The 24,715-nt window shown below is 42.0% G+C and overlaps 1 protein-coding gene across 6 annotated transcripts in view; it reads left to right on the top strand.

Annotated features, from left to right (window-relative positions):
* Positions 1-1,534: 1,534 nt before the first annotated feature.
* The window catches only part of trhr2 (thyrotropin releasing hormone receptor 2), a 91,661-nt gene continuing 68,480 nt past the window's right edge, over positions 1,535-24,715 (top strand). For all 6 annotated transcript variants that reach the window (XR_011643435.1, XR_011643436.1, XR_011643434.1 and 3 more), the window contains exons 1-5: positions 1,535-1,621; positions 9,632-10,375; positions 11,532-11,664; positions 15,004-15,155; positions 15,797-15,923. Coding sequence is in view for 2 of the 6 variants with exons in the window: in XM_034085195.2 (XP_033941086.1) it covers positions 9,993-10,375; positions 11,532-11,664; positions 15,004-15,155; positions 15,797-15,923 (795 nt within the window). In the remaining 4 variants the exon portion in view is untranslated. The remainder of the gene's footprint in view (positions 1,622-9,631; positions 10,376-11,531; positions 11,665-15,003; positions 15,156-15,796; positions 15,924-24,715) is intronic.

The raw sequence follows: 24,715 nt of genomic DNA, 5'->3' as shown, positions 1-24,715 counted from the left end.
TTTTACAGCACTTCATGCATTTCTATTTGTATGTAGGTTTCGATCACTGTTTTTATATTACAGTACATAACATTCCCAAATATTTATTGATAGAACTGAAAGAGCACCCCGCTCTGGTGGCAGAGGAAAGGCCTTTACTCCAGAACAAGAGTCTGCCATTGAGGAGTTCTTCTCTGCCTGGAGATGGAAGGTTTGTGACCATCATCCTCATGACAGAATGCCCCTTTTGGACGTAATGAATGCTGGCTGTCGGGACATCTCTGCAGAATCCTGTCAAGGGTGGTGTCGACACGCAAGGAGATATTTCCCACGCTGCCGCCTTGCAAGGGAAGACATACGCTGTGACGTAGATGAGGCTATGTGGCCAGACAGAGGCCAAAGAGCAGATCAGTAAAGCTATATAGATCTCATTCTCTGCTTTACTGCTGATTTACATCATTTACCCATGTTATTTTTTGTCCAGGGTATTGCTATTCATCTTTTGTTTCTGTTACGGTGCTCTTCTGAAAATGAGACAATAAAAACAATGACATAGTTACAGTAAAATACTGTTTTTCCTATATGTAAGTTTGTTTCTCCCAACTTGTCAGTTTTCCATTCAGTTTCCAATATCGATAGCTTGAGGTTTGTGTATTGATGATTGTAGTCAGTATTTAGTGTGCCACTTAGTAATGACTGTTCAAATAGTCTTCTAATGAGCTGACCAATGTTTGTTTTTGGAGAAGGTATCTGGGTTTGGAAGGGGGTATTTTTAGTTTTTAGTGCCTTAAAGCACTTTGCAAGAAATGTATATTGTTATAGTAGAATGTGTTATTATGGTGACCGGAGTTTCAGTTATGAAAACACATTTGTCTCATTAGAGGACAATTTGTTCTGTTTCGATCGACTTATTCTTTTTTGTGACCAGTATTTTCAGTTTTGGTCATGTAAGTGCATTTTGCAAAAGATATTCAGAGTTATGGCGAGTGTGTTTCTGTTTAGATGGCTATGTTCTTGTTTTGAAGAAATGCATTTTGATTCTAAATAGTGGGTTTAGCAATGGAGAAAAACTGTAACACTGTCACAGAAAATACTCATTACAGGAATGTTTTTATTAAATTATTACAACCAAAATCGCCAATGTGCCCTTTTCTGCATTTCAGCCCTTCCCCTATAACATCCTCTGCACGTGCCTGGCCAGGATACAACATGATAACCTCCATTCAGTGATACTACAACCGCATCCGATAATAACAACACTCTCATACAGGAGACACACCTCTTCTCACACTGTATTAGGAACCAAACTGTATGTTTCATATGAGCTGGTGGGAAATAATGTAAGTTGTGTGTTAGTCGTTGGGTTTTGCGGTATAACGCTGAAAGAAATTCCACCACAGATAGGCTATCAATATTAATACTTAATGTGGCTTTTAGTCGTCACGGCACAAGTTTTGCTTCCTCGAAAGAGTGTGTGTGGGTGTGTGTGTGTGTGCTTGCGTGCGTGTGTGTGTCGGAGTGCAGTGTGCTGCCGGTTTGTCGGAGTGCAGTGTGCTGCCGGCTGCTCTCAGGCGACACACACCGAGGAGAGGACAGGTTCGGACTTGGAGAAGATTCTGGATTAATTGACAAGCCGCAACTGGTAATTATTATTATTTTATGTAAAAATATAATGAGAAGTTGATGCCAGTAATGTCTGTCTCTGAATCAATTATAATTAAATTTAGACAAAGCTCCAATCATGCCATACCGACAGCATGTCTTCCATCAGCTGTGCAACAAGATAGAAACACATATTTTTTTTACATGCACATTCTCATGCACTTGATTCATATCTCAACAGAACTTTGTCCCTGTCATGAACATTATGAATTTCTCAAAATGTCTGTCAACAGCTCAGTTTCTAACTACAATACATATATTTGATGAGCAACCAAAAATATTCTTCTTTTATTGTGTAAGTTGTCTTGTCTGAACCTTTATATACTGTTCAGTCTATGGTCCAGCAGTTGGCCATAGCAACCTCATTATTCTGAATATGAATCCTTCAAAGTTATAAGATTAGATAAGATAAGATGGACCTTTATTTAGGAGTTTAAAGCAGCAATAGAGTGAGAGTGAAAAACAGGACAGTACAGATTCATAAGCGGATAATAAAACAAAAAATTACATCATATAAGTAACTGTTAAAACAATATATCGAAATAAGGTAAAATTGAGTGCAAATATTGTTAATGTTCAGTCAGTGCAGGTTATTGATGGGTTACAGGGTTAACGCCTGGTTGTGCAGCCTGATGGCTACAAAGGAGGAGGGATGAGTCTGAGGCTGAACTTACTCTTCATCTTCACTGGCTCTGCATGGAGAGGGGGGGGGGGGGTTCTCCAGCTTCCTCCTCGTCCTCCCCTCTGCCCCCTCCTCAAGATTGTCCAGTCGTACTCCAGAGCTAGCCTTCCTCACAAGCTTGGCAGCCTGTTGGTGTTATCCCCAGCACACCATCGCAAAGAAGAGCACAATTATGCCTCTCAGATTCTGTTTGCACTTTATACTGTACCTGTATTTTTGAATGTAGCCATTGTTTTCATTTCATTTTACAGACACTCTCCAGCCTATCTGGTAACCTCGAGTTTGCTACCATTTACAAATGCCAGCAATCATAATCACTGTGTCCTGATTCATAGAGGGAACACTGGACCACAATCTGACAGAGGCAGGAAACAGTGCAGATTGTAAATGACAGTCTGGCTTATTTCTTCGCATATGAGAGCTGAAGCAAGTTGAGTGATAGCCCTTAGAGCTTGGTGGTTGCTAGCTTAGCCAAAGTGAGCTTAAACTTAATTATGTGGTCTTTAAGAAGTAAGATTGATCAAATTGTGTTGAGAAGCTGCATTAAAAAAGATTCCAGAGGTTCCCTCTGTGTAGTTGTTTGGTTACAGTCAATATGGCAGAAGATAACAATATTCCTTCCAGAATCTCTAAAACTCACAAAATATCACATCATACCTTCCGTTCAGAAGCCAATGTGTAAAAATGACAAAATGAAGGTTATGGTTTAAGCAAATAAGATAATGTGTTATCAGTGAGCTATACATGATACAAGGTGTACTTTGTTCTGTGAAAAGCTTTGTTTTTAAAATGTTGAAACATTGATTTAACACACTGACATTTTGGGACATACTTCCATGCCGACAGTTAGATGAGAAGATTGAAAGAAGATTGTTTGCACGAAAAAATATGTCACTGGAGCCAGCTTAGTTAACTTAGCTTAGCCTGGCCCCATCCAAAGTTAGAGAGAGAAAACACGTCTAACTAATCTAACTACTCTTCTTACTAATGTTATGCATTGGTTATTTTAATCATTGCAACAATAAAGTAAGAAACAAACATGTTGTGCTTTTACGGGACATTATTCCGTGGTCAGGAACAGATTGTTTTCCTGTGGCTCTTCAGGCAGCTAAGCATGATGGATAGTTAGAAATGTTCCAGATCTACTGAGTTGTGTAATGGAATGGAGAGTGGATGCATTGATGGCACAATAGTGCAACAAAATTACTTCTCATTTCATGACCACCTCAAGACAGCTCCCAGGAGGAGAGGTCTAATTTGTGTGTGTGGTTGTGTGTGTGTGTGTGTGTGTGTGTGTGTGTGTGTGTGTGTGTGTGTGTGTGTGTGTGTGTGTGTGTGTGTGACCGGGCTTGGACATGAGTGAAGGAGTAACTGATGCCCTGTAGAGCCTCAGAGTGTTGCATAATGGTTAATTAGCTTTAGAGAAATGTGAAACTTCAGAACAAACCTCAGGACTCTGTAGATGAAAAAAAATGCTTCACATTTTGTCTCCTGATAAACTTTTCTGTTTAAGTAATTATAGTTTAAGAAATGGCTTTAATCACAAATTATTCTGCTGCAGGATTTCAGGAATGTGGTTGTTACTCTACCAGAAATGCACATGGAAGAATCATTAGTGCAATATGAATGGAGAATAAACCCAAACATTTGTGTGTGTATTGTCAAAACATTATGTCAAAACTATACGATTTTTGTAAAATCCTCGAGTGTTGTATTAGGGGTTACGTCTTGTTATTCTGCAGCACCAGATTGGCTAATTTGAATATTGCCTATCTAGGTCCATTGAATCTTATTAAAGCTTCATCAGCAAGCTCTGGCTCTCAAACTGAGGTCTACCTTCACGTGAACATTGTGGGGCTTCAGTTTAACAGTTTAACATATGATTGGTGCGTTTGATCTGCTGGCTTGTCCAATTCTTCAGAGCAAGGTCCATTTTATTAGCTCATTATCAGCTGTTCTGGATATTCATGTCACCAAACGTTAACTCTTAGTGCTTTTGGTCACCCCCCTGACCTTTCCTTTAGTACAGGGATGGGCAAATGGCGGCCCGGGGGCCTGCCCCCACCTCCTCTTTTTGCGGCCCTCAGATTAATTTATAAACAACGTCATTAATTAAAAAAAAAATGTAAAAATACTTGTAGTACTGATACCGTCCACTAGACTCCTAGTTACGCGAGCTGCGTACATGATTTTGTTCGGCAGCCAAATACCGCAAAATAATCTGTGACGCGTTTGTGTGTGTTGTGTTTATTTCCCGGGAGACACTCACAAGAAACACCGGCTGTTGTCATGCCTGGGCGAAACAAGTTTAATATTCTAAAAACCAAGACTTTGTTTATTTGAAAGCAGATGAAAACAAACTGTCACGGACCCTGCCGTGTTATCTATGATTACTATACGCTTTTCATTCATAATTTCAGCGGGAGGGAGGGGAAGCGGCGCTGAGGAACAGCAGAGTGCGGGTTGACAGGTGTCTGTGTTGACACTCCCCTTATTGTGCATCAGCAGAGACAGGCTACAAGTGTCTTAGCTAGGTTCAAGTTAGACAACTAATGTCTGGGTTAGTGTTCATGACTTCATGTTTATGTCATCTTAATGGTTAATCTTAATGCACACACATTTTCCATGCTTTCTAATAGTATAAAATAGTTTTATTCCACTGTTAAATCAATCAATCAATCAATCAACCAATCACTCAATCAATCAATCAATCAATCAATCAATCAATCAATCAATCAATCAATCAATGTTTATTTATATAGCCCAATATCACAAATGTTACATTTGTCTCAGTGGACTTCACAGTTTGTACAGAAGCTATTTTCCAAAATCCTATGGAGAAATTGCATTGCGTTTTTGACGAAGGAACCGGAAGGAGTGTACATCCGAGTTTTAGGACGCGTCACTGCGGTTCTCTATTAACACCAGATTTAGCAAAATGAACTATTTTCTAGTTCCAACTGTGACAAGAAGTATGATTTGTTCTTCACAAGATCGAGGTCTGAAAAATGACTTAGCCTCATGGGAGTGAAACCAAATTGATGAAAACAAACAAAGTAGTACTTTGAATTTGCATTTCACAAAATGGCGACTACCATGTGTTTGTTTGTCAACATGAGGTCAAAACAAGATGGCATCTGATTATTTCAAACTCTGACCTGCACAACAAAGAGTTTTTCAAGAAGAATGTCTCTCACTGATGAAATTCAGCACAAAAACAACACTTAACACTTTTTAAAATAACATTTCTATCTAGTTTTGTCTTGTGATTATCTGTTGCTGTTTAGACACGCTGGTATGGGTCTAATATGGAGACCGATCAACGACTATTAACAGACCGTCATCAAATTTAACGTAATGCTGCTGTAACTCCGATTACCGTAATCCACCCGCAATATCTTGGTTGAAAACAGAACAGTATAACCACTACATCAGCCGTACTGACTTGTTCGTCCAAAACGACTTTCAATTTATTGTCCTACATTTATTTTTGTCCAAAACGATTTAAAACATTAATAGTAAAAGCATGCAGTGTTAATGAAAGAAAGGAAAATAGAACTTCTGTTTTTTTTCAGAATAAAACAGCTTTTAAACTGACGGTACGTCCAAACCAAGTCATGCCATAAAACATTGATTTTAATTTCTAACAGTACCTACTTAAAGGACAGACAAAATGTTATCTCAATAGGCAACTACACATCAACTTTGACAAATATGTCATGCGGGGTTCCTCAAGGCTCCATCTTAGGACCTTTGCTTTTTAATATCTATATGCTACCACTGGCTCAAATTATTAAAAACAACGATCTAAGCTATCACATCTATGCAGACGACACCCAGATTTATTTTAAAATGTCACCAGGAGACTATTCTCCGATTAGAACACTGAGCAAGTGCATTGAGCACATCAAGGACTGGATGACTCAGAACTTTCTCCTACTGAATAAAGAAAAAACTGAGATCATTGTTTTTGGAGCAAAGAAGGACCGATTAAAAGTAATCGCAGAGCTTCAGTCGGCAGACTACAAAACAACTAGTAAAGCTAGAAATCTAGGTGTAGTGATGGACTCAGACCTGAAATTCAACAGCCACATTACAACAGTCATTAGGTCTGCTTATTATCACCTGAAGAAGATATCGAGGATTACAAAACTAATGTCACAACAGGACTTAGAAAAGCTTGTCCATGCTTTTATCGTTAGTAGACTCGACGACTGCAATAGTGTATTCACAGGGCTGACAAAAAAATCTATCAGAAAGCTGCAGCTGATTCAGAACGCTGCTGTACGTGTCCTCACTAACATTAAAAGAGTGGATCACATCAGTCTGGTTCTGAAATCTCTACATTGGCTTCCAGTTGGCCAAATAATTGATTTTAAAGTACTATTGCTAGTTTTTAAATCATTACATGGTTTAGGACCAAAGTATATTGTTGAACTCCTACATAATTACGAGCCATCAAGGTGCCTCGGGTCTTCTGGGACGGGTCTGCTATCGGTTCCGAGAGTAACAACAAAACATGGAGAGGCAGCATTTAGCTATTATGCCCGACAATCTCGAACAAACTACCCAAATCATGCACGTCCGCAGAAACGCTTACTATTTTTAAATCGAGACTAAAGATCTCTTTGCCGCTACTTTAAATTGAGCTGCTCATATTCGCACTACAGTATGCCATTTAAACATGTATTGTATACCTGTGGTGTTCATTTTTATTATTTTATTATCTTTGCTTTGTAATGCCTGTTGTAAAATGCCATTCTATAATGTGTTTTTACTGTATTTATTCCTAAAAAGTATTTATTATTTATATATTATAGAATTAAACAAATAAATAAAAACAAGGATAATAGTGTGTTATTGTGGAGTAAATAACAGTGTGTTATTTAGAAAATAACAGACTGCGTGATATAAACAAACAGCAAATAGCGTGTGTGTTCCATTTTCACTCTACAGCGAGAAGCTCATGGGGCTTTCCCGAACCCGTGTCGAGAGCTGGAGTTAAATGAAATCTCAGATTTGCCTTCTTAATAGTTTGTTTGGGTCGCTCACTTCCGTTTCGCTTCTCATGCACTGATTCGCTAAGCTGAACAGACATCTATCAATGTCGAAAATCGGCTTGGTGTGTAAGGAGCTTTAGGTGAAAATCTTCCAACCATTTGTTTGGGTGCAAATTACCTTTTTGATTCATTGCTGAGGGATAGTGATTATACTTTAGCACCCCCCTCAGAATAAAGTGTTAACTGTACACTATATATACCTCACAATCTACAAACTCCTGAGAAGAATACCCACTTAAGTCTTCCTTACATATTGTTTCCAATTACAGCTTCTTTTTTATTTTTTTCAACCCACCCAATCTTTGGTTTTAAGCACCATTTTAACCACTTTTCGAGCACATCCAAGAAGCATATATCAACTGTAATGGTAAACTTACTATTAGGGTAGTTTAACATTGTCTTATTACTGCAAACTTTATATTTTACCTTATATGGGCACATAAATTGCAACAGTTCCCAGAATGATGTGTTTTGATTGTAACCTCTGTGGGCACTTACAACAGTTCCTATAATAATGTATTTTAGCTTAGAAACTTGTCTATCAGCACTTTCTCCTGTTTCCATAAAGATGTTGCGACAGGCATGACCTTAACAACGCTGAAGTAAGGTCTAGGGGATATGGGTCAGGTCATGTCCTCTGCCTGTTGTATGAATGACATCTAAGGTCACCCAAGATCTGAACTTCAGAAGGGGGGCTGGGTGCCAAGTACAGGGCGATGGGCAAGTTCCTGTTTAGCTTCTTTGTCTTATAATCAAGTTCCCCAATTCTTATCCTCCATGTGTTGCTGACAAGTTTCTGCCATGCGCTCTTGACCCCCCATCAGCGGGGTGAAATGGCTGACGTGTGTCGGACCCATTTTTAGAGTCAGCAATTTCTTTATCTCCGGCATGGTGGGGGAGAATTGTCTGCAGAACATACCCAGTGCTGCAGCGAATTTGGCACCTCCCAACTCGACATTTGGAAGGTGTTCTTTTGATATTTCTTTCATCTCTGAGATGGTCCATGGTCTGTAAACATATAACGCACCCTGGGGCCCGGCCACCTGGATCATAGGGCATTGGGTATCGATTTCTTCGGGGTTTTGGGCGGCCTCGTCGTAGCCCTCTCTGTGGGGGCGCTCTTTGCTGTATAGTGCAGCTTTCCTCGCCTCTTCTGCTTCCTTTCTTTCATTCTTTTGGAACTTCATCAGTCTTGCCTCTTTTGCTTCGTCTTCTTTTCTTCTTCTCTCTTCCTCTCTGCTCTCTCTCTGTCCGTCTCCCTCTGGAGCTGCTGGGGTGAGGCGGAATTGGTCAGATAGTTTGATATCCTGAGCAGCAGCAGCCGTCGCATCCGGCTGTAGAATGGGTGGGGGGGAGCGGGAAGAAACGGGAATCCGTGGTCCAAGAGAGGGTCCCCCACGCCTGTGAACAATGGGTACAAGGAAGTGGTGGGTGGGTTATATGGGGGGGGAAGCAGGAAACCTTTTTCCTCTTTCTTATCCCCCTCATCGTCAGCCTGTATCCCTCTTATGGCCGCAGCCAACTGCTTCCTCTCACGGCACTCTCCTTCCTTCTCCCAATACCTCAGACATTTCCTATGAGTGTCCAGCTCTACCAGATATTTCATTTTAATTGTGTTTTTATTCTTCATTCCCTCCTCATGTATTTGTAATTTATCCCTTAGGTTCTTGATTTTTATTTTACTGAAAGAACCTCCCTTTGGAAATCCGAACATTTCCGTCCAGATACTCATTTTAGACAGACTGTCTTCACCATGTTTTGCTCGCATGACATCTATAATCGGACCCTCTGGAGGGTGTACCAGCCCCCCACTCTGCTTTGCCCCCATGTCAAAGTTGTTAAGTGTTTACTCTAAACACCCCGTGTTATCAGAACACTATCTCTCACCCGTCGGTGATGTGATATTTGTTCCTCAGTACAAATCACACAAAGACTGGTCGTAAACCCAGGCTACGACTGATATTATCAAATATCCTATCTTCGAGTGGTCCCTCTCATAAATGTCATGGAGTTTTTAATTTACGTTTGAACTTTAAACAATTCTAGACACTGTACATCTCACCCAGTATCTGGAAAGCCCTTTCTGTCGGCAGGATCTCTGCAAGTTGGTCTGCCAGAGTTGCAGTTGAGAGATTCACAAAGAGAAGTCTCTATAGGTGTTAATGTGGGTTTGACATTGACATTGAAAAGTATATTTTCAATCAATTCCCTCTTTGTCCAGTTAATTGCACTCCTTTTATATTTCTAGGTAACTCAGAGGGGGCCTGAGTGGAAATCCTGGGATAATTTTCAACATTGTGTTTTCCCTCTACTTGATTATTTAAAAGGAAGATGAATAATGGGTCACTAAAGGTGAGTGACAAAAGGAAAACAAGGTCAAAGACTTGTAACAAGCAAACTCCCAGCATCTCCTCTGTAGTATGTATTGATAGCTCAGCCTGTCAACCTGTTAGCTCCAGTCATGTTACTCACAACTGGGCTGGCTTTAATTAGAAGTTAATGGTCTATATGAAGGGCAAAAACATGGCAAAATGACATCATTTTAATCTAATGAACATAACCTGCGATCAAAAATCACTTTGGGTGTAAAAAGCCAGCGGCTAGCAGATATGACTAACAACGTGAGCTCCAGAATGGACACCCCGACCAACATCTCTCTGAGTCCCAGCGCCGCCGTCTCTGACTCGCTGGAGTACAAGGCTGTGTTAGTGTTCCTAGTCCTTGTGGTTTGTGGTGCGGGCATCGTGGGAAACATCATGGTGGTCCTCGTGGTCCTAACCACCCGTCACATGAGGACACCCACCAACTGTTACCTGGTCAGCCTGGCCATAGCGGACCTGACGGTGCTGGTGGCGGCGGGGCTGCCCAACGTGTCCGACAGTCTGACGGGAACGTGGATATTTGGCCACGCCGGCTGCCTGGGCATCACCTACCTGCAGTACCTGGGCATAAACGTGTCCTCCTGCTCCATCACCGCCTTCACCCTGGAGAGGTGAGCATAGATAACTTCTCTCTGAACAGCTTCGGCTGGACATTCATTTTTTTAGTTGTTATTGGCATTGATTTTACTTTCATGGAAAAATTACTTGTCTTTTAAATTGCATAGGCTGCATTGGACAACTGTTTACATTTAAGCTCTATATGTGAACGAGTCAGAATGTCCTCTGATGGCACGTCTTGTTTTTCTTAAAAATAGGAACCACTGACATCACATCGATGACAGTCAATGTGCAACTATGGTGCTCAATTCTTATTTGCACAATTTGGTAATTTGCTGTTCAAAAAACATTTCAACGTCTTCGCTAAATAAAGTGGTTATAGAGTTTCCCTTATCTTTGTAGTAGTTATTGAGCCACAATCTAACCAAACATTATGTCTGCTACACATAGAGAAACACAACCCACCACAGAAACCTCCTGCAAATACATTCAACAGAACAAGTACAGTAAAAGTCATGAAGTCAATTATACTAAATTAGACCTAAAGTTTCGGAATGTTTTGGCCCGTCATAAACTGTTATATTAACATATATGCCCTAACCATCATAGAGAGAGAGAGAGAGAGAGATATGTGCATCTTGTTCTGTCTATCTCGATCATCACCTATAATATATATAAAATGCAATGTAGTAATGTAATCTAATATCTCAACCATTAAAAACAGCTAATAAGCTATGAAACAATAAAAGAGTCAATGATAAGCAGTGGCCTTCTTCACATATATGTATGAAAAACCTGATGATCTCTCCATATCTTAATGCCAACTGCTTGGATGAATGATTGAACACCCAGGAAAACTCTCACACACAGCCTCAGGCCTATACACCAAGAAGCTATTATAACTTTGAGCAAGAGAGGAGGCGCTGCTCACTGCTCTGCTGCACGTTTTTAGATACAAAAAAAGTTTAGAGTTAATTTAGCCCTTGTAACTGATTCACCAGCACTTACTATGGTATGATCTTGCTTGAAGTGAATATATCTGCACTAATTGTAAGAAGCTTTTGATATAACCTAAATGATATGTACTGTAATGTAATGTAGACAACTTAAAACCAGTAAACACAGTGTTATCTACTACCAACAGATGTTCAGGGTTAACATATTAACAGCCATGGTTGTGTTTGAACCTTCCATTTTTTTTGCATGCAGGTACAAAGCTATCTGCCATCCCATGAAGGCTCAGACCGTGTGCACAGTGTCCCGGGCCAAGCGGATCATCGCAGGCCTGTGGTTCTTCACCTGCGTCTACTGCATGCTGTGGTTTTTCCTGGTGGACATTCAGGTATAAATAAATGTATATACTGCATTTTGCATTCCTTTTTGTGTGCAAGAGGGTTTTAGGTTTGAGCCCACTGGCTGGCTGGGCATGTATAGTCTGCATGTTCTCCTGGTGTTAGCATGGGGACTTCTCCGGGGGGGCCAAATTCCTCTCACAGTCCAAAGACATGCAGGTTAGAGAAATGTTGATTCTTCATTTTGTTTGAATGTGCTCTTGAATGGTTGTCTGTCTCATCTGTCAACCTGGGTGTAACCCGTGTCTCGCCCAATGTCAGCCCCCCCAACCCTCTAAAGAGCAGCTACAGATAATGAATGAGAGGTTAACCTGCAGCAGATTGATCAACAACTATTCGAAAACTAGGCATTTGATAAAAAAAAAAATCTTAGTGTAAACATACATAATGTGTAAGGTGCAAATGTACATTTATGTGTATTTATTTATTTTTTATATATGATTTATTTTTGCGATTTTCAATACACAAAGACAGCAGCAATACAATGCATTACCCCTGCGATTTCTAACAAAACAACCCCAAGACACAATACATCAGTTACAATTAGACAATAATGTAATAATGAAATACAAAATAAAAATAATAATAATAAGTAAAAAAAATATTTTTATATATATATATATAAAAATAAATAAAAATAAATAAATAAAAACCTGCGAGACATTTTGTGAGCATTCCTGTGAGCTGTTGCGGTCCAGGGGGGCGACTCAGCCAATGGGGACAGACTCCAACTGGAGGGACTTAACATATTCTAAGAATGGTAGCCATATTTTTGTAAACTTTAAGTCTGAGCCCCTAATACAGTGTTTAATTTTTTCCAATTTCACAAAGTATAGGGCATCCTTTATCCAATCTGTATGAGAGGGGGGACGAGGGCCCTTCCAATGCATCAAAATAACGCGCCTAGCCAGCAATGTGAAGAAAGCTACAAGTTCAGCGAAATAAGATGGCAGTAAATGGTCAACGGGTAACACACCAAACAGGCCAATTAAGGGTGAGGGATGGATGGTAACAGACGTGATAGCTGAGCGTGAGTCAAAGACAGAATTCCAAAACTGAGATAGGGTGGGGCAAGTCCAAAACATGTGGGCGAGATTAGCTGGTCCTAGGTGACATTTATCACAGTTAGGATCAGTACCAGGATAGATGCGAGCTAGTTTACTTTTGGACCAGTGCACTCACACACATTGTAAAACCCCGTGGCGGGCACAAATGGATGATGTGTGGACACGTTTCAAAATAGACTGCCAAACCTCAGTCCCTATCTCTATATTGAGGTCCTCTGACCAATTAGTTCGAAAGTTATCAGAGGGCAGAGGGTGGCATGTGAAAAGAGTATTTATATCTTTGAAATGGTATCCTTGAGGTTAGGGTTAATACTTAAGATAGTGTCAACCCAGGTAGAAGGAGGAATAGCAGGGAAACTTGGAAAACGATTACGAATAAAATCTTGGACTTGTAAATATCTGAAGAAGTGGGATTTAGGTAGATTGAATTTACGGGCCAGCTGATCAAAAGATGCAAATGTTCCATCAACTGCTTTAACACGTCGGGGCTGTAGTCATCATACAAGCAGATCTTATGGCCTTTGTAGTTCAGCTCACCCTGCCTGCGGGCCTCACAGATCACTAGGTCCTTAATTTGGAAGCGGTGGAAGCGCAGGATTACAGGTCTCGGTCTCCCTCCTGGGGCAGGCTTGGGCGCGAGGCTCCGGTGAGCTCGTTCAAGCTCGGGGGGTGAAGCAAGAATCTCCGTGCCGAGGGTATCAACGAGGAGTTGAGAGAAGAAGGCAGACGGACGGGGACCTTCGATAGATTCAGGTCTGCTGCGTCCCTACAAATCTGCTACCTTAGTTTTGAGTGTCTCGTTGTCCCCCTTCAGAGCGGAGCATGGGTTCTCAAGTTGCTGGTGACGTTTGTCGACTTCATTAGCTTCCAGAGAATGTATACGCTGCCCGAAATCAGCCGTGAGAGCTGCTCTATGTCCATCCAGTAGCAAGCTAATGTCAGCCAAAGTTATGCTAGGAGTCGAAGCTGTAGTAATGCTCGGAGTCGGAGCTGGAGTTATGCTAGGAGTCTACGCTGACGGAGACCCTTTGCCCTTTTCAGCTTGTTTTCCCTTTGCTTTCGACATTGCCGGAGGTCTTTGCAGTTAACACTGGCTTATAAAGCCATTGCAAACTAATTATATTGAAAAAAGACAAGGTTTAAAAGGTAAATAAGAGTGGGAAAGTTAGAGCCAACCGAGCACGCGTCTATTCACCACACCCCATACCGGAAGTCTATGTGTATTTATTGTAATACTTTAATATTGATACATTTCTATGGGAGGCTATATAGGTAAATGATGTCCTCCACCAACCCAGTCTCACGGCATTTCGTGTTCACCAACACGATTTTTAATCTATTGATTCGTGTTCACCATCACGATTTGTCCCTTTTTTGGTGTTGCACAGCACGATTTTAAAAGCAATGTATTTCTACTGCCTGCAGGACTGTAACAAAAAAAGGAGAAGCTGATTTGAAACAAAAACTACTTTAGATATTGTTTTATATACTCTTTACCCAATTGTGAACAGATTATCTCTGCCTTCTGAATCCAGTAGAAGGTGAAGCAGGTGTCTTCTAACCCATATTAGTGCTAACTGCTAACATTTGAAATGGGGGCTGGTATGGGTGAATTGAGTGTTGAGTGTTATTGGTGAGTGTTATTGGTGAGTAAATAACAGTGTGTTATTTTGAAAATAATAACAAATTAGAAGGAAAAAAAGATTTAAAAAATACAGATTTCAGTATCCTGAGGCTCTGAGCCCCATTTATTTTCCTCACAGACGGCAACAAAAGTCCGAAACTATACGATTTAAAATAAAAGCAATAATTGTGGCTTGATATTGAGTAAGAACATGTTTTTATGAACCACACAGCTTCCGGTCTTCCACGACCCGACCGGAGAAAAAGACGTGCTGCAGCCTGCAGGCACGAAACACGTTACCAGTAGAAATACATTGCTTTTAAAATCGTGCTGTGCAACACGAAAAAAAGGGGCAAATCGTGATGGTGAACACGAATCAATAGATTAAAAATCGTGTTGGTGAACACGAAATGCCGTGAGACTGGGTTGCCTCCACAGGGACTGCAAAGTAAGTCCTTACATGAGTCATGAACACATTTTTTTCTGATAAACAATTGTTCATATTGCGGTTCAACTGTCAAACTTTTGTAAGACTTCTGTAGAATTTCTGAGAGTAGTGTCATTGTGTTGAGATGTGTAAGATGTGTATGACCTGGACGCCTGTTTTAACTCAGCGTCTCTACCATGTGTGACATCAGGTGAACCAGGACGGACATGTGCAGTGCGGCTACAAAGTCAAACGGGAGCTCTACCTGCCCATATACCTCATTGACTTCGCCATTTTCTACATCATACCTCTGCTCCTCGCCATCGTGCTGTATGGCTTGATAGCACGGATCCTCTACCTCAGGTACTGTTCACACCATATCATACATGTTCGTTCATTCATTCAGACCCTCCACCAATTTTAAACATGTAAAGTATCAGTTTATTCATCGTGAGAAGTAATGCCCGGCCTGTGAAAGAGTGGAAGACAATCTTCTGTGGATCTTGAGGAGCCTTGTCTGCGAGAATAACCCTGATGATGTCATTCGTTGTTTTGCGTTTGTTTTCTCTCAGCCTGGCCTTGGAGTTAAACATGAACACAACTAACCTAATAGAGTTATGTGAAATGTGTTGACATTTAGTTAAAGTCACTGTTTCAGTTGTTTCAGTGCAGGCAGAGTCACAATGCAATAATCTTTCCAGCTCCATTATGGAAAACATGGGCTCCAGTGGTTTCAGAGGTTCACCCATACCAGCCCCCATTTCAAATGTTAGCAGTTAGCACTAATATGGGTTAGAAGACACCTGCTTCACCTTCTACTGGATTCAGAAGGCAGAGATAATCTGTTCACAATTGGGTAAAGAGTATATAAAACAATATCTAAAGTAGTTTTTGTTTCAAATCAGCTTCTCCTTTTTTTTTTTTACAGGATTTCAAGACCCACACATAAACCCTACAGCACATAGAAGCAGACCAGATGTAACATGCTGCTTGTGTCCCCCCAGCCCGCTGTCCACCCACCCTGACAACAGCGCCACCAGCCTGCGCCGCAACTGCCGGGACACCTCTGAAGCTGGGAGGAAGGCGGGTCGCCAGAGCTGGCCAAAGAGCGCCCTCTCCTCCAGGAAACAGGTATCTGCCCCATCCCACATTCAACCCCTTCTGCACTGTCATTTCTTGCTTACATCTTGTGTTATATACCAAGTGATTGCTGTGCGATAGCTTTAATAATAATAATAATAATAATGCATTTTATTTATATAGCGCTTTTCACAACTCAAAGACGTCACATTTGTCACATTTGAAGTCACATTTGGCCCCGGTCACGTCTTTGGCTGTGTGTGTGATCTGCTGGGACAACCCAGTCCCACGGCATTTTGTGTTATAGTCACGACATTTAATCTATTCATTCGTGTTCACCAACACGATTTCCCCCTTTTTTTGGCGTCCGTCAAGAACTGAATTTCAAAAATAAAAATAACCGGAAACAGACGTAGGCCTATAAGGGACATTTCGAGCATCATTGCAATACACAGCCACTGAACTGACTACCCAAGATCTTCAGCTATGGTTTAAGCTCGCTGATTGGATGTTGTAGCCGCAATGCATGTAGGGATATGGTGTTAATTCCATATAAAATCCGAAAAACATTTCTGAGTTTAGGATGGCCGAAGACACTACACTACCCATAATCCCCAGCTATCGTTTAGGACTACAGTCCCCGTGACTAATCGTCAAGCTCTGGGATTGGATGTTGGAGTGGCAGTGCGCCAAGGTTACGCCGAGCGTCAAACAGCTGTTTGAAATGGAACGAAACCACGCCAGACTATCCAAAACTGGAATCGAACGCCCCCCCAGAACTACACACTACACTATTGTGTTTCACAAAATGTTCTATGGGACGTCTCTACTGAACGTTTTCGTTTTTCCCACAATTAGAAGTTGCCAGTATTAAACACATTGGTGTTATCAAATGTAAAACATATAATTAATAAATGGGTGAAAATCGCTTGTGTCCATAATGCGCAGCATTAATATATACCCACATGACAGCTCATTGCTACTTTGTAATTCTACTCCACTACAATTCAGAGGTTAACCTGGTATTTTTACTCCACTGCATTTATTTGAGTTACTTTGCAGATTCTGATCAATGATGTGAAATATAAACAACCCTTAAATCAGACTTTAGTTACACCTGAGTAAAATTCAGGTAAGGTGATTGTCAAGTGCCAACAATCAGGAGAGATATTTGATAGTTGGTGCTTGAGAAGACTAAACATGTATCTGGAATTGACATGAATGGAAACGAGTAATAAAGTATATTCATTACTCGTTATTCTCTACCAGAGACGTGCACAGGTAAGGGCTAATGTAACGGCCCGTTTCACCTTTTTGGCTGACCTGCCCCTCTGGAGAGAGAGGTTTTTTTTCTTTTTTCTGTTGTGGTCGAATCAACATGATAAGCCACAATTAGTACTGTAGTGTCTCGCTGCGGGAAAAACCATGGATGTATAATAAAACACACCAGCTTCATTTTTCTTCTACTACGTCTTCTTCTCCTTCTTACATGGCAGTGCCCGACTGCGGTCAACTCAGCCGTCTCTCAAATTTGCTTGGACAAATGAGCAGTTCTATTTTTACCATGAGTTCTTAAAAAAACCAACACTGTGTTGTGTATTAGTAGAAAGACATTAATGAAGCACGGGACAGAGGATATGGGTACTAAGCTCTTTACTGTTCTTCATGCATCAACTCGCGGGCATACCCTTCTTCTCTCCACATTGTAGGTTACTCTGGTTACACGGCGCCCCCTATTAGCAGGAGTATATCAGAACACAACATTTCCCCCCTTCTTAAAATAGTTACTTCTTCACTTGAACAGTACACATAACATTAGCATTTTAAAACAGACACTTCTGTAGTAACCATCTGTAATAATAATAACTTCACATATCACAATATGCAGAACATTTTCAAACATTAATTCAACCACAGTTTAAGTGACATAGTCCTCAATCCAAGCAGGCTGCTTTCTGATTCGCTGGTTCCTGCTCTGAGCACCATGCACTGTAGCTGGCTCAACAGGCCTCACTTCTCCTGATGGAGGAGTGAATGTTTCTGGAAGCACGGACAGGTGTGAAGCATCCCAGGTTTTTCCATTATCAAGCGTGTAAGGTCCTTTTTGCTGGGTCACTTTCAGAGGCTCACTGAACTTTGGCTTTCCCTTTTTGACATGCAGCGGGGTTCTCACACGCACCAGGCTTCCCGGATGTATTTTGGGAATCTGTTTTCATGTGCCACTGTTTCTTTTCCACTCTGTCTCTCAGTTCCTGATCCTGAGTATCAGTAAGCTGTGGCAGGATTGAGAGTTTGGTTCGCATTTTTCTTCCATACATGAGCTGGAAAGGAGATGTCCCTGTAGTGGCGTGAGGTGTAGCTCTGTAGACCTGAAGAAACTCAGCAACGGGAGCTTTCCACGGAGCGTTCTCTCTCTGTGCAGTGAGAATGCTTTCCTTCGCACTCTATTTAGCCTCTCCACAGCTCCATTTCCTTCTTGATGGTAGATTGTAGTCCTGATGTGTTGGATGTCTCTTTCTTCTAGGAAAAAGGCGAGTTCTGAGGATGTGAATTGTGGAGCGTTATCTGTCACCACAGAGACGGGGTTCCCTTTTTGGCTGAACACTGTTGCAGTCGTGCATCTTGGGGCAAAACACACTTCTGGCCATTTTGAATAGTAGTCAGTCATAGTAATAGCAAACTTACAGTCCACCGGACCAGTCTCAAATGGGCCCACGATGTCGAGTGCAAGCTTTTGCCATGGCCCCTGAGGCAGCGGGACTGGTGTCATAGGTGCAGGGTTAGTTTTAGCTGTCTTATCATTCATCTGGCAGGACACACAGGCGGCGATAACCGATTGTACCAGTGCATCCATTTTAGGCCACCAATACAAGTCTCTGAGTCTCTGTTTTGTGCGTACAATGCCTTGGTGGCTCTCGTGTGCTAAGGACTCCATGTGTGAGTGTAGCTTTACTGGAACAACTAACCTGTGACTCCCTCTCAGAATGAGTTGTTCATGTACAGAAAGTTCATTTCTCACCTGGTAGTACGGCAACATGTTAGCAGGGAGGCCTTTGGATGAAGCTGGCCACCCGTCTGTCATGTAGTTGCGTAGCTGACGTAACTCTGGACAGGAAGTGCAGGCATCTGTGAAGTCAGACGAGGGAACAGCAGTCAGCAGGGCAGAGACAGCAGCAAGCGTCTGAGGTGCAGTCCTGTCCGTGTGGCAGTGGCAGGCGGGAAAGGCAATCTGCTGCATGGTTCTGAGCACCGGGTCTGTAGACAATATCATAGTTGAAGCAGAGTAGCCTGGCAGACCAGCGTGCTACTCTCATTCCAGCTCTTCCCATGCCTTTTGTAGCCAAGAGTGTGGTCAAAGCTTGGTGATCAGTCCTTAGGGTGAACTTTGTTCCCCACAAGTAGGTTCTCCAACGCTCTGCAGCCCACACACAGGCCAAAGCTTCTTTTTCTACCACAGAGTACTTTCTCTCTGCAGCACTAAGAGAGCGGGAAGCACATGCCACTGTTCTTTCAGTGTTGTCAGGATGTATCTGTGTCAGCACCCCACCTATGCCATAGTCTGAGGCATCTGTAGACACGATGGTGGGCAGTGATGAACTGTCTGTGATGAGTAGTTTAACCTGCTGAAAACTACTCTGTGCCTCATCAGTCCATGTGCATGTAGCTCTGCGTAGCACATCTCTCATTGGTTCCACCACAGTTGCATAGTTCTGTATGAACTTGGAGTACCACGATGTTAGGCCAAGAAAAGACCTGAGAGTCACTGGATCACTGGGTGATGGAGCATCCCGAATAGCTGCAATGTGGTCATCGTTTGGCAGCAGACCTTCCTTGCTTATGCTGTGTCCTAGATACGTTAGTTTGTCCTGGTAGAATGTGCATTTATCTGTGTTGAGACTTAGACTCTGAGTTCTGAGAAGAGCTCCTCCATGTGTGGAATGGGGTAGCAATCCATTATGACGGCCTTGTTAGGCTCCCTGAGGTCTGTACACATCCTTATTTTAGACGAGTTCTTTCGTTGAATCACAACGATCGGTGATACCCAGGGAGAGGCATCTATTTTTTCAATGATGTCAGCATGAAGAAGGCGCTTTAACTCTGCAGAAACAGCATCTCTGACTGAGAACGGAAGCCTTCTCAATTTCTGCTGCACAGGCTTCACATCATCTTTCACTTTGACTTTGTGTACAACGTTCCTAGCACAGCCCATAGGTAAAGCTGTATTAACAGGTGCAGATGCAGTAGGTGTCGGTGTAGTAGGAGTTGCAGGTGGGGTTGTTATCTCTCTGACTGTCTGCTCTGACTTCAGTACCACTCTGTTTCTCATGATGACCATTTCCAGTGCCTCAAACAGGTCCAGGCCCAGCAGTATTGAACCTGACTTCACAATGAAAAGGGTAGCTGAGGCAGTATTTCCGTCATGGAATGCACGTAAATGCAGTTTCCCTAGTACTGGGATTCTCTGTCTTGAGTATGTGACTAGAGCAGGGGTGGGGAACCTTTTTCCTCTCAAGGGCCATATCAATGTTTACAATATCCTCAGAGGGCCGTACAAGTTATTGACCTCTGCTTAAAAAAACTAAAATCACAGCCCACTCATTTCATTCTGTGCAAAGAAAGAGCAACCTCTGAATCCAGATGTCTCACCATGACTCGCGTATGCATGCACGTGCACGGTGTGGCGTGACCACCAACACAGAAAGATATGGACACAAGATGTGTGCACATGTATTTAGTTTCCTATCCATTTGAACATGATTTAAGTGGGGGGGGGGCTAACCTCCTCTAAATGTTGAAGTTGAAAGCATCAATCTGGTGCTTTGAGAGCAACATGAGGAGATCTATGGAAACATCTCTCAACACCAGATGAAACAGAACTGGAAGCAGATTTATTTTTCTTTATGGATATTTTACAAATCACTCCCCTTTCAAACTGTATTCTTCTTTATTAATAACAACTTTTTTTTACTGTCATTAGTATTTTATACCTGTTTACTTTATTCTCTTATTTTTTGTATAACTATAATGATCATATAAAGATGTGCCTTTACCTCACTGGTATTGTAGAAAAAGCGTCTTATATTCGTTAGCATAGCTAGCTAACCAGATGCTAATAACAACAAAGCTATTGCCTGTATGATAGTGTGACAGATGAACAGATCGCCACCGGGCTTTCAGCTATGGCGCGTTTCCACTGCAGCCCTCGCTCGGCCTCGCTCGGTTTGGTTAGGCCTTATTATGCCCGGCTCACTTTAATGCTGCGTTTCCATTACAGTTTAGGAACTGGGGCAGTAACTATAGTAACACAGTGTAGGCGGAGCCGTGACGTCATCTTCAATGAGCGCCCCAAAAAACAACACAGCCGTTAGCTCTTAGCACTCAGAGCTCACAGCTCTTCATATCTGTTCAGAAACTAGACAAAAGTTAAACAAGTACAAACCACAGACTGCCTGTGTCATGGTGAATACAGTCGCTGCTTTATTTATGTCTGTATAGGCCGTTGCTGTGAGTGTGGACGGTCGGAGCATATACAACGTTAGCTTAGCCAAGCTACATTTAGAAAACACGCATTTTAAAAGGGTTTTTCGCCTGCCGTCTGTCTGCAGACTTGTCAAAGCATTAATTCATGGTTTTTACTAACCGGTATCAGTATGTTGTTACTTCGGCATCATTTTGAAACGTGTATTACAATTAAATCACGGTCAAATATGTTCATCTTGTTGTAGTTGTAGCCCCCTTGCCAGCGATCCTCTCTCTAGATTAGCATACTCAGCCCGACTCAGACTGGTTGTTCCTGGCCCTAGAACCACGATTTAGTCGGGCCAGAAAAAAGGTGAAAAAGTAGCCCCGGGCCAAAACTAGGCCAAGTGGAAACGCAACCAAAAACGGGGCCCGCACGGCTCGGCACGCTTAAAGCGAGCTACCCGCTGCAGTGGAAACGCGCCACTAGAGACACAGACACGCAGAAACTGCAGCATGTGTACGGCTCCTTATGGGTACTGCAATTTCTGAAGTGCCGGAGCGGAGCGGCGTTCTGGTGCTCTCCGTCAGAACTGCACCCCTGCTGTCAGGCGAGACATGTAACACGTGATGACACGTTAGGCTCGTGTTGTGTTCAAGGACCCTGACCTTGGCCAGGAAAAACAGACACTCGCTTGTTTATTTTTTTTGCGGTCTTGATTTCTTACATTTTTTTCTTTTTTGCGTGTGTTTATAAATTACCTCGAGGGCCGCACCAAATTGTCTCGCGGGCCGTATACGGCCCGGAGGCCGGAGGTTCCCCACCCCTGGACTAGAGGAACCTTTGTAGGTTTCAGTGGTATGTGACTGAAGTAGGTCTCGTACACATGAGCAGGCAGCAGTGACACTGAAGAACCAGTATCTACTATCATCTCAAATCACTGGTTAGCAGGAGAAAGTCCCAAATCTCCAGTGCACATTAATTTCTTCTCTTTTGGGGCAGTATTATTCAGCAATAAAACAGTCAGTTCTGGAATAACGACCTCCCTCACTTCACGTTTTTGTTCTGAACGACACACTTTGGCAAAATGCCCAGTTTTTCCACAGGATTTGCATATTTTGTTTGTAGCAGGGCATTGTGTGGAATTGGCCATATGTTTATCTGAATTACATCTGTAACATCTTCGTGCTTGCTCAGACTTTCTCTCACCTTTCCTTTGTTTACTTGCAGCGGGAAGTTTTTGTTCCCATTTTGGCGCCGTGATCTCTCTCACAGGCACTTCACTGTTGGAAAACTCGGCCACGTTGCGCACCGCCGTTTCCACCTGATTTGCAATCTGAATGGCTTTATCCAGTGTCAGTTTGTCTTCGAGCAGCAAGCGTTCACGTATGCGTCCACTGTAGGCTTTTTCCACAATCTGATCACACAGCATATCCTGTTCTGCATTTCCAAATTCACACAAAACGATCATTTCACGTAGCCCAGAGACGTACTGTGCAATTGTTTCATCATGTCTCTGGGCTCGTTGGCGGAACTTGTGTCTCTCCGCAATTACGTTTACCTTCGGCACGAAATGCGCACTTAGTGCACTCACGGCATGGTTGTATGTAGTTCCCGTTTCAGTCAATGTGTAGAAAATCCTCTGTGCTTCGGTTCCGACGCTGTGTAGCAGCGTAGCACGTATACGGGTATCCGGCCACTTGGCTCCTTCCACGTCGATCACTTGCAGGTAGTTTTCGAACATTTTTAGCCATGTTCCAAATGGCATAGTAGGTTCTCCCGGACACTGAAGAAAGGTGGGAGGTAAAGGAGTAGAAGCCACGGCCATCCTCGTCGCCAATTTGTTGTGTATTAGTAAACAGACATTAATGAAGCAAGGGACAGAGGATACGGGTACTAAGCTCTTTACTGTTGTTCATGCTTTTCTTTTCGCCACAGCATCAACTCCCGGGCATACACTTCTTCTCTCCACATTGTAGGTTACTCTGGTTACACAGCGCCCCCTATTGGCAGGAGTATATCAGAACACAACAGTAGCGATCTCACTCTGCATGACTCTAATGTCATAACAATATCATATTTATCATACTATATTGTTGCCGGTGCGTTAAGACCACCTCCAGTGAAAATGGATTTTGAGTTTTCTCATGGCGGGACTTTACTTCCTCTTGACACCGTCGGTTATTTACAAAAAAACACCTACATATACTTGTTATTGTGCTTCTGTCTTTCTGTGTCTTTTCATCTGCTCCATAAACTCCTATTAAACATCCATGGTAAACTCCCTCAACGGGCCGCTCGCTCTCTTCTCTTGATCAACCTCTCACAGGAGAACACTTCACTGCCCCGCTTCATTGTAGGATTTCTGCCATGTCTCTACTTTAGTTTGACCATCTCTGTTATTAAGTTATGGAATACTAAATAAATAAGTAATTAGATACCTTACCGTTACTGCGCTCATAAAGAATGATAAGAATAAGAATAATGTGTATTGAACTGGTTTAATTAATTAGTGAGTTTATTTAAGGTAATTGTAGAAGCCCTATTTTATCAGTATGTCTGCACAGCAGTTATAATGGTCAAACTACATTGAATTGTCCCCATTTTTTCTTTAGTTACTAACATTAGATATTTTACTGAGATATGGACCGCAAAACAAAAAATGGCCCTGGTTTTCGTTTTAAAAATCAAGTCACCGAATGCAAGTAGTCACCTTAGCTTATTTTGTTATGAGATGATGATGTGAATTACTGTTCAAATTAGTTAATGTAATGTAATAATCGTTTTGGTCTTATTTTTTTCGGGGGGATGCCCTTTTTCCAGTTTAGAGCAATAGCCCCTCCAAATGTTTGTGCACGTCCCTGTTCTCTACTAATAGTTAATTAAAGACTGTATAATGGCTATTTTGCACATCCCTTTCAAGATTTCAAGATTTTCAAAGGTTTATTGACATATCATATACACAACTATGGTGTAGTTATGCAATTAATGAAAAACTTGGGTCACAGGTTCCTCAACAGTGCATTACAAGACATCTATCAATATGTGTGTATACCTCCACCATTAAACTGTCATATTCTGCACATGTATTATTCTATCTACGTACATAAGAGTGTGGAGGAAACTTCTGTGTAGCAATGCTTTGGGAGTCACCGACTCATGAAGGAGACACAGGACGAGCAGGAGTTCTGATGTCAAACACTGGTAGTTTATTACAAGCATCGGCCGGAGAAATTCACATCACAAGTCACACAGTCAAAGGTTCTGACTGCACGGGTGGGTTGCCATGTCAAATCTGAATCTCTTCTCATCTTGGCAGACCTTTAATTAGCTTCACTCAAAGTCAACCCCCATATTGGGGAAAGCATCTGTGAACACCTGG

The sequence above is a fragment of the Pseudochaenichthys georgianus genome, chromosome 6 (assembly GCF_902827115.2).
Source record: "Pseudochaenichthys georgianus chromosome 6, fPseGeo1.2, whole genome shotgun sequence".
NCBI classification, from domain to species: domain Eukaryota; kingdom Metazoa; phylum Chordata; class Actinopteri; order Perciformes; family Channichthyidae; genus Pseudochaenichthys; species Pseudochaenichthys georgianus.
Note: the sequence above shows the minus strand (reverse complement) of the source record. Positions and strands in the feature narration are given on the sequence as shown.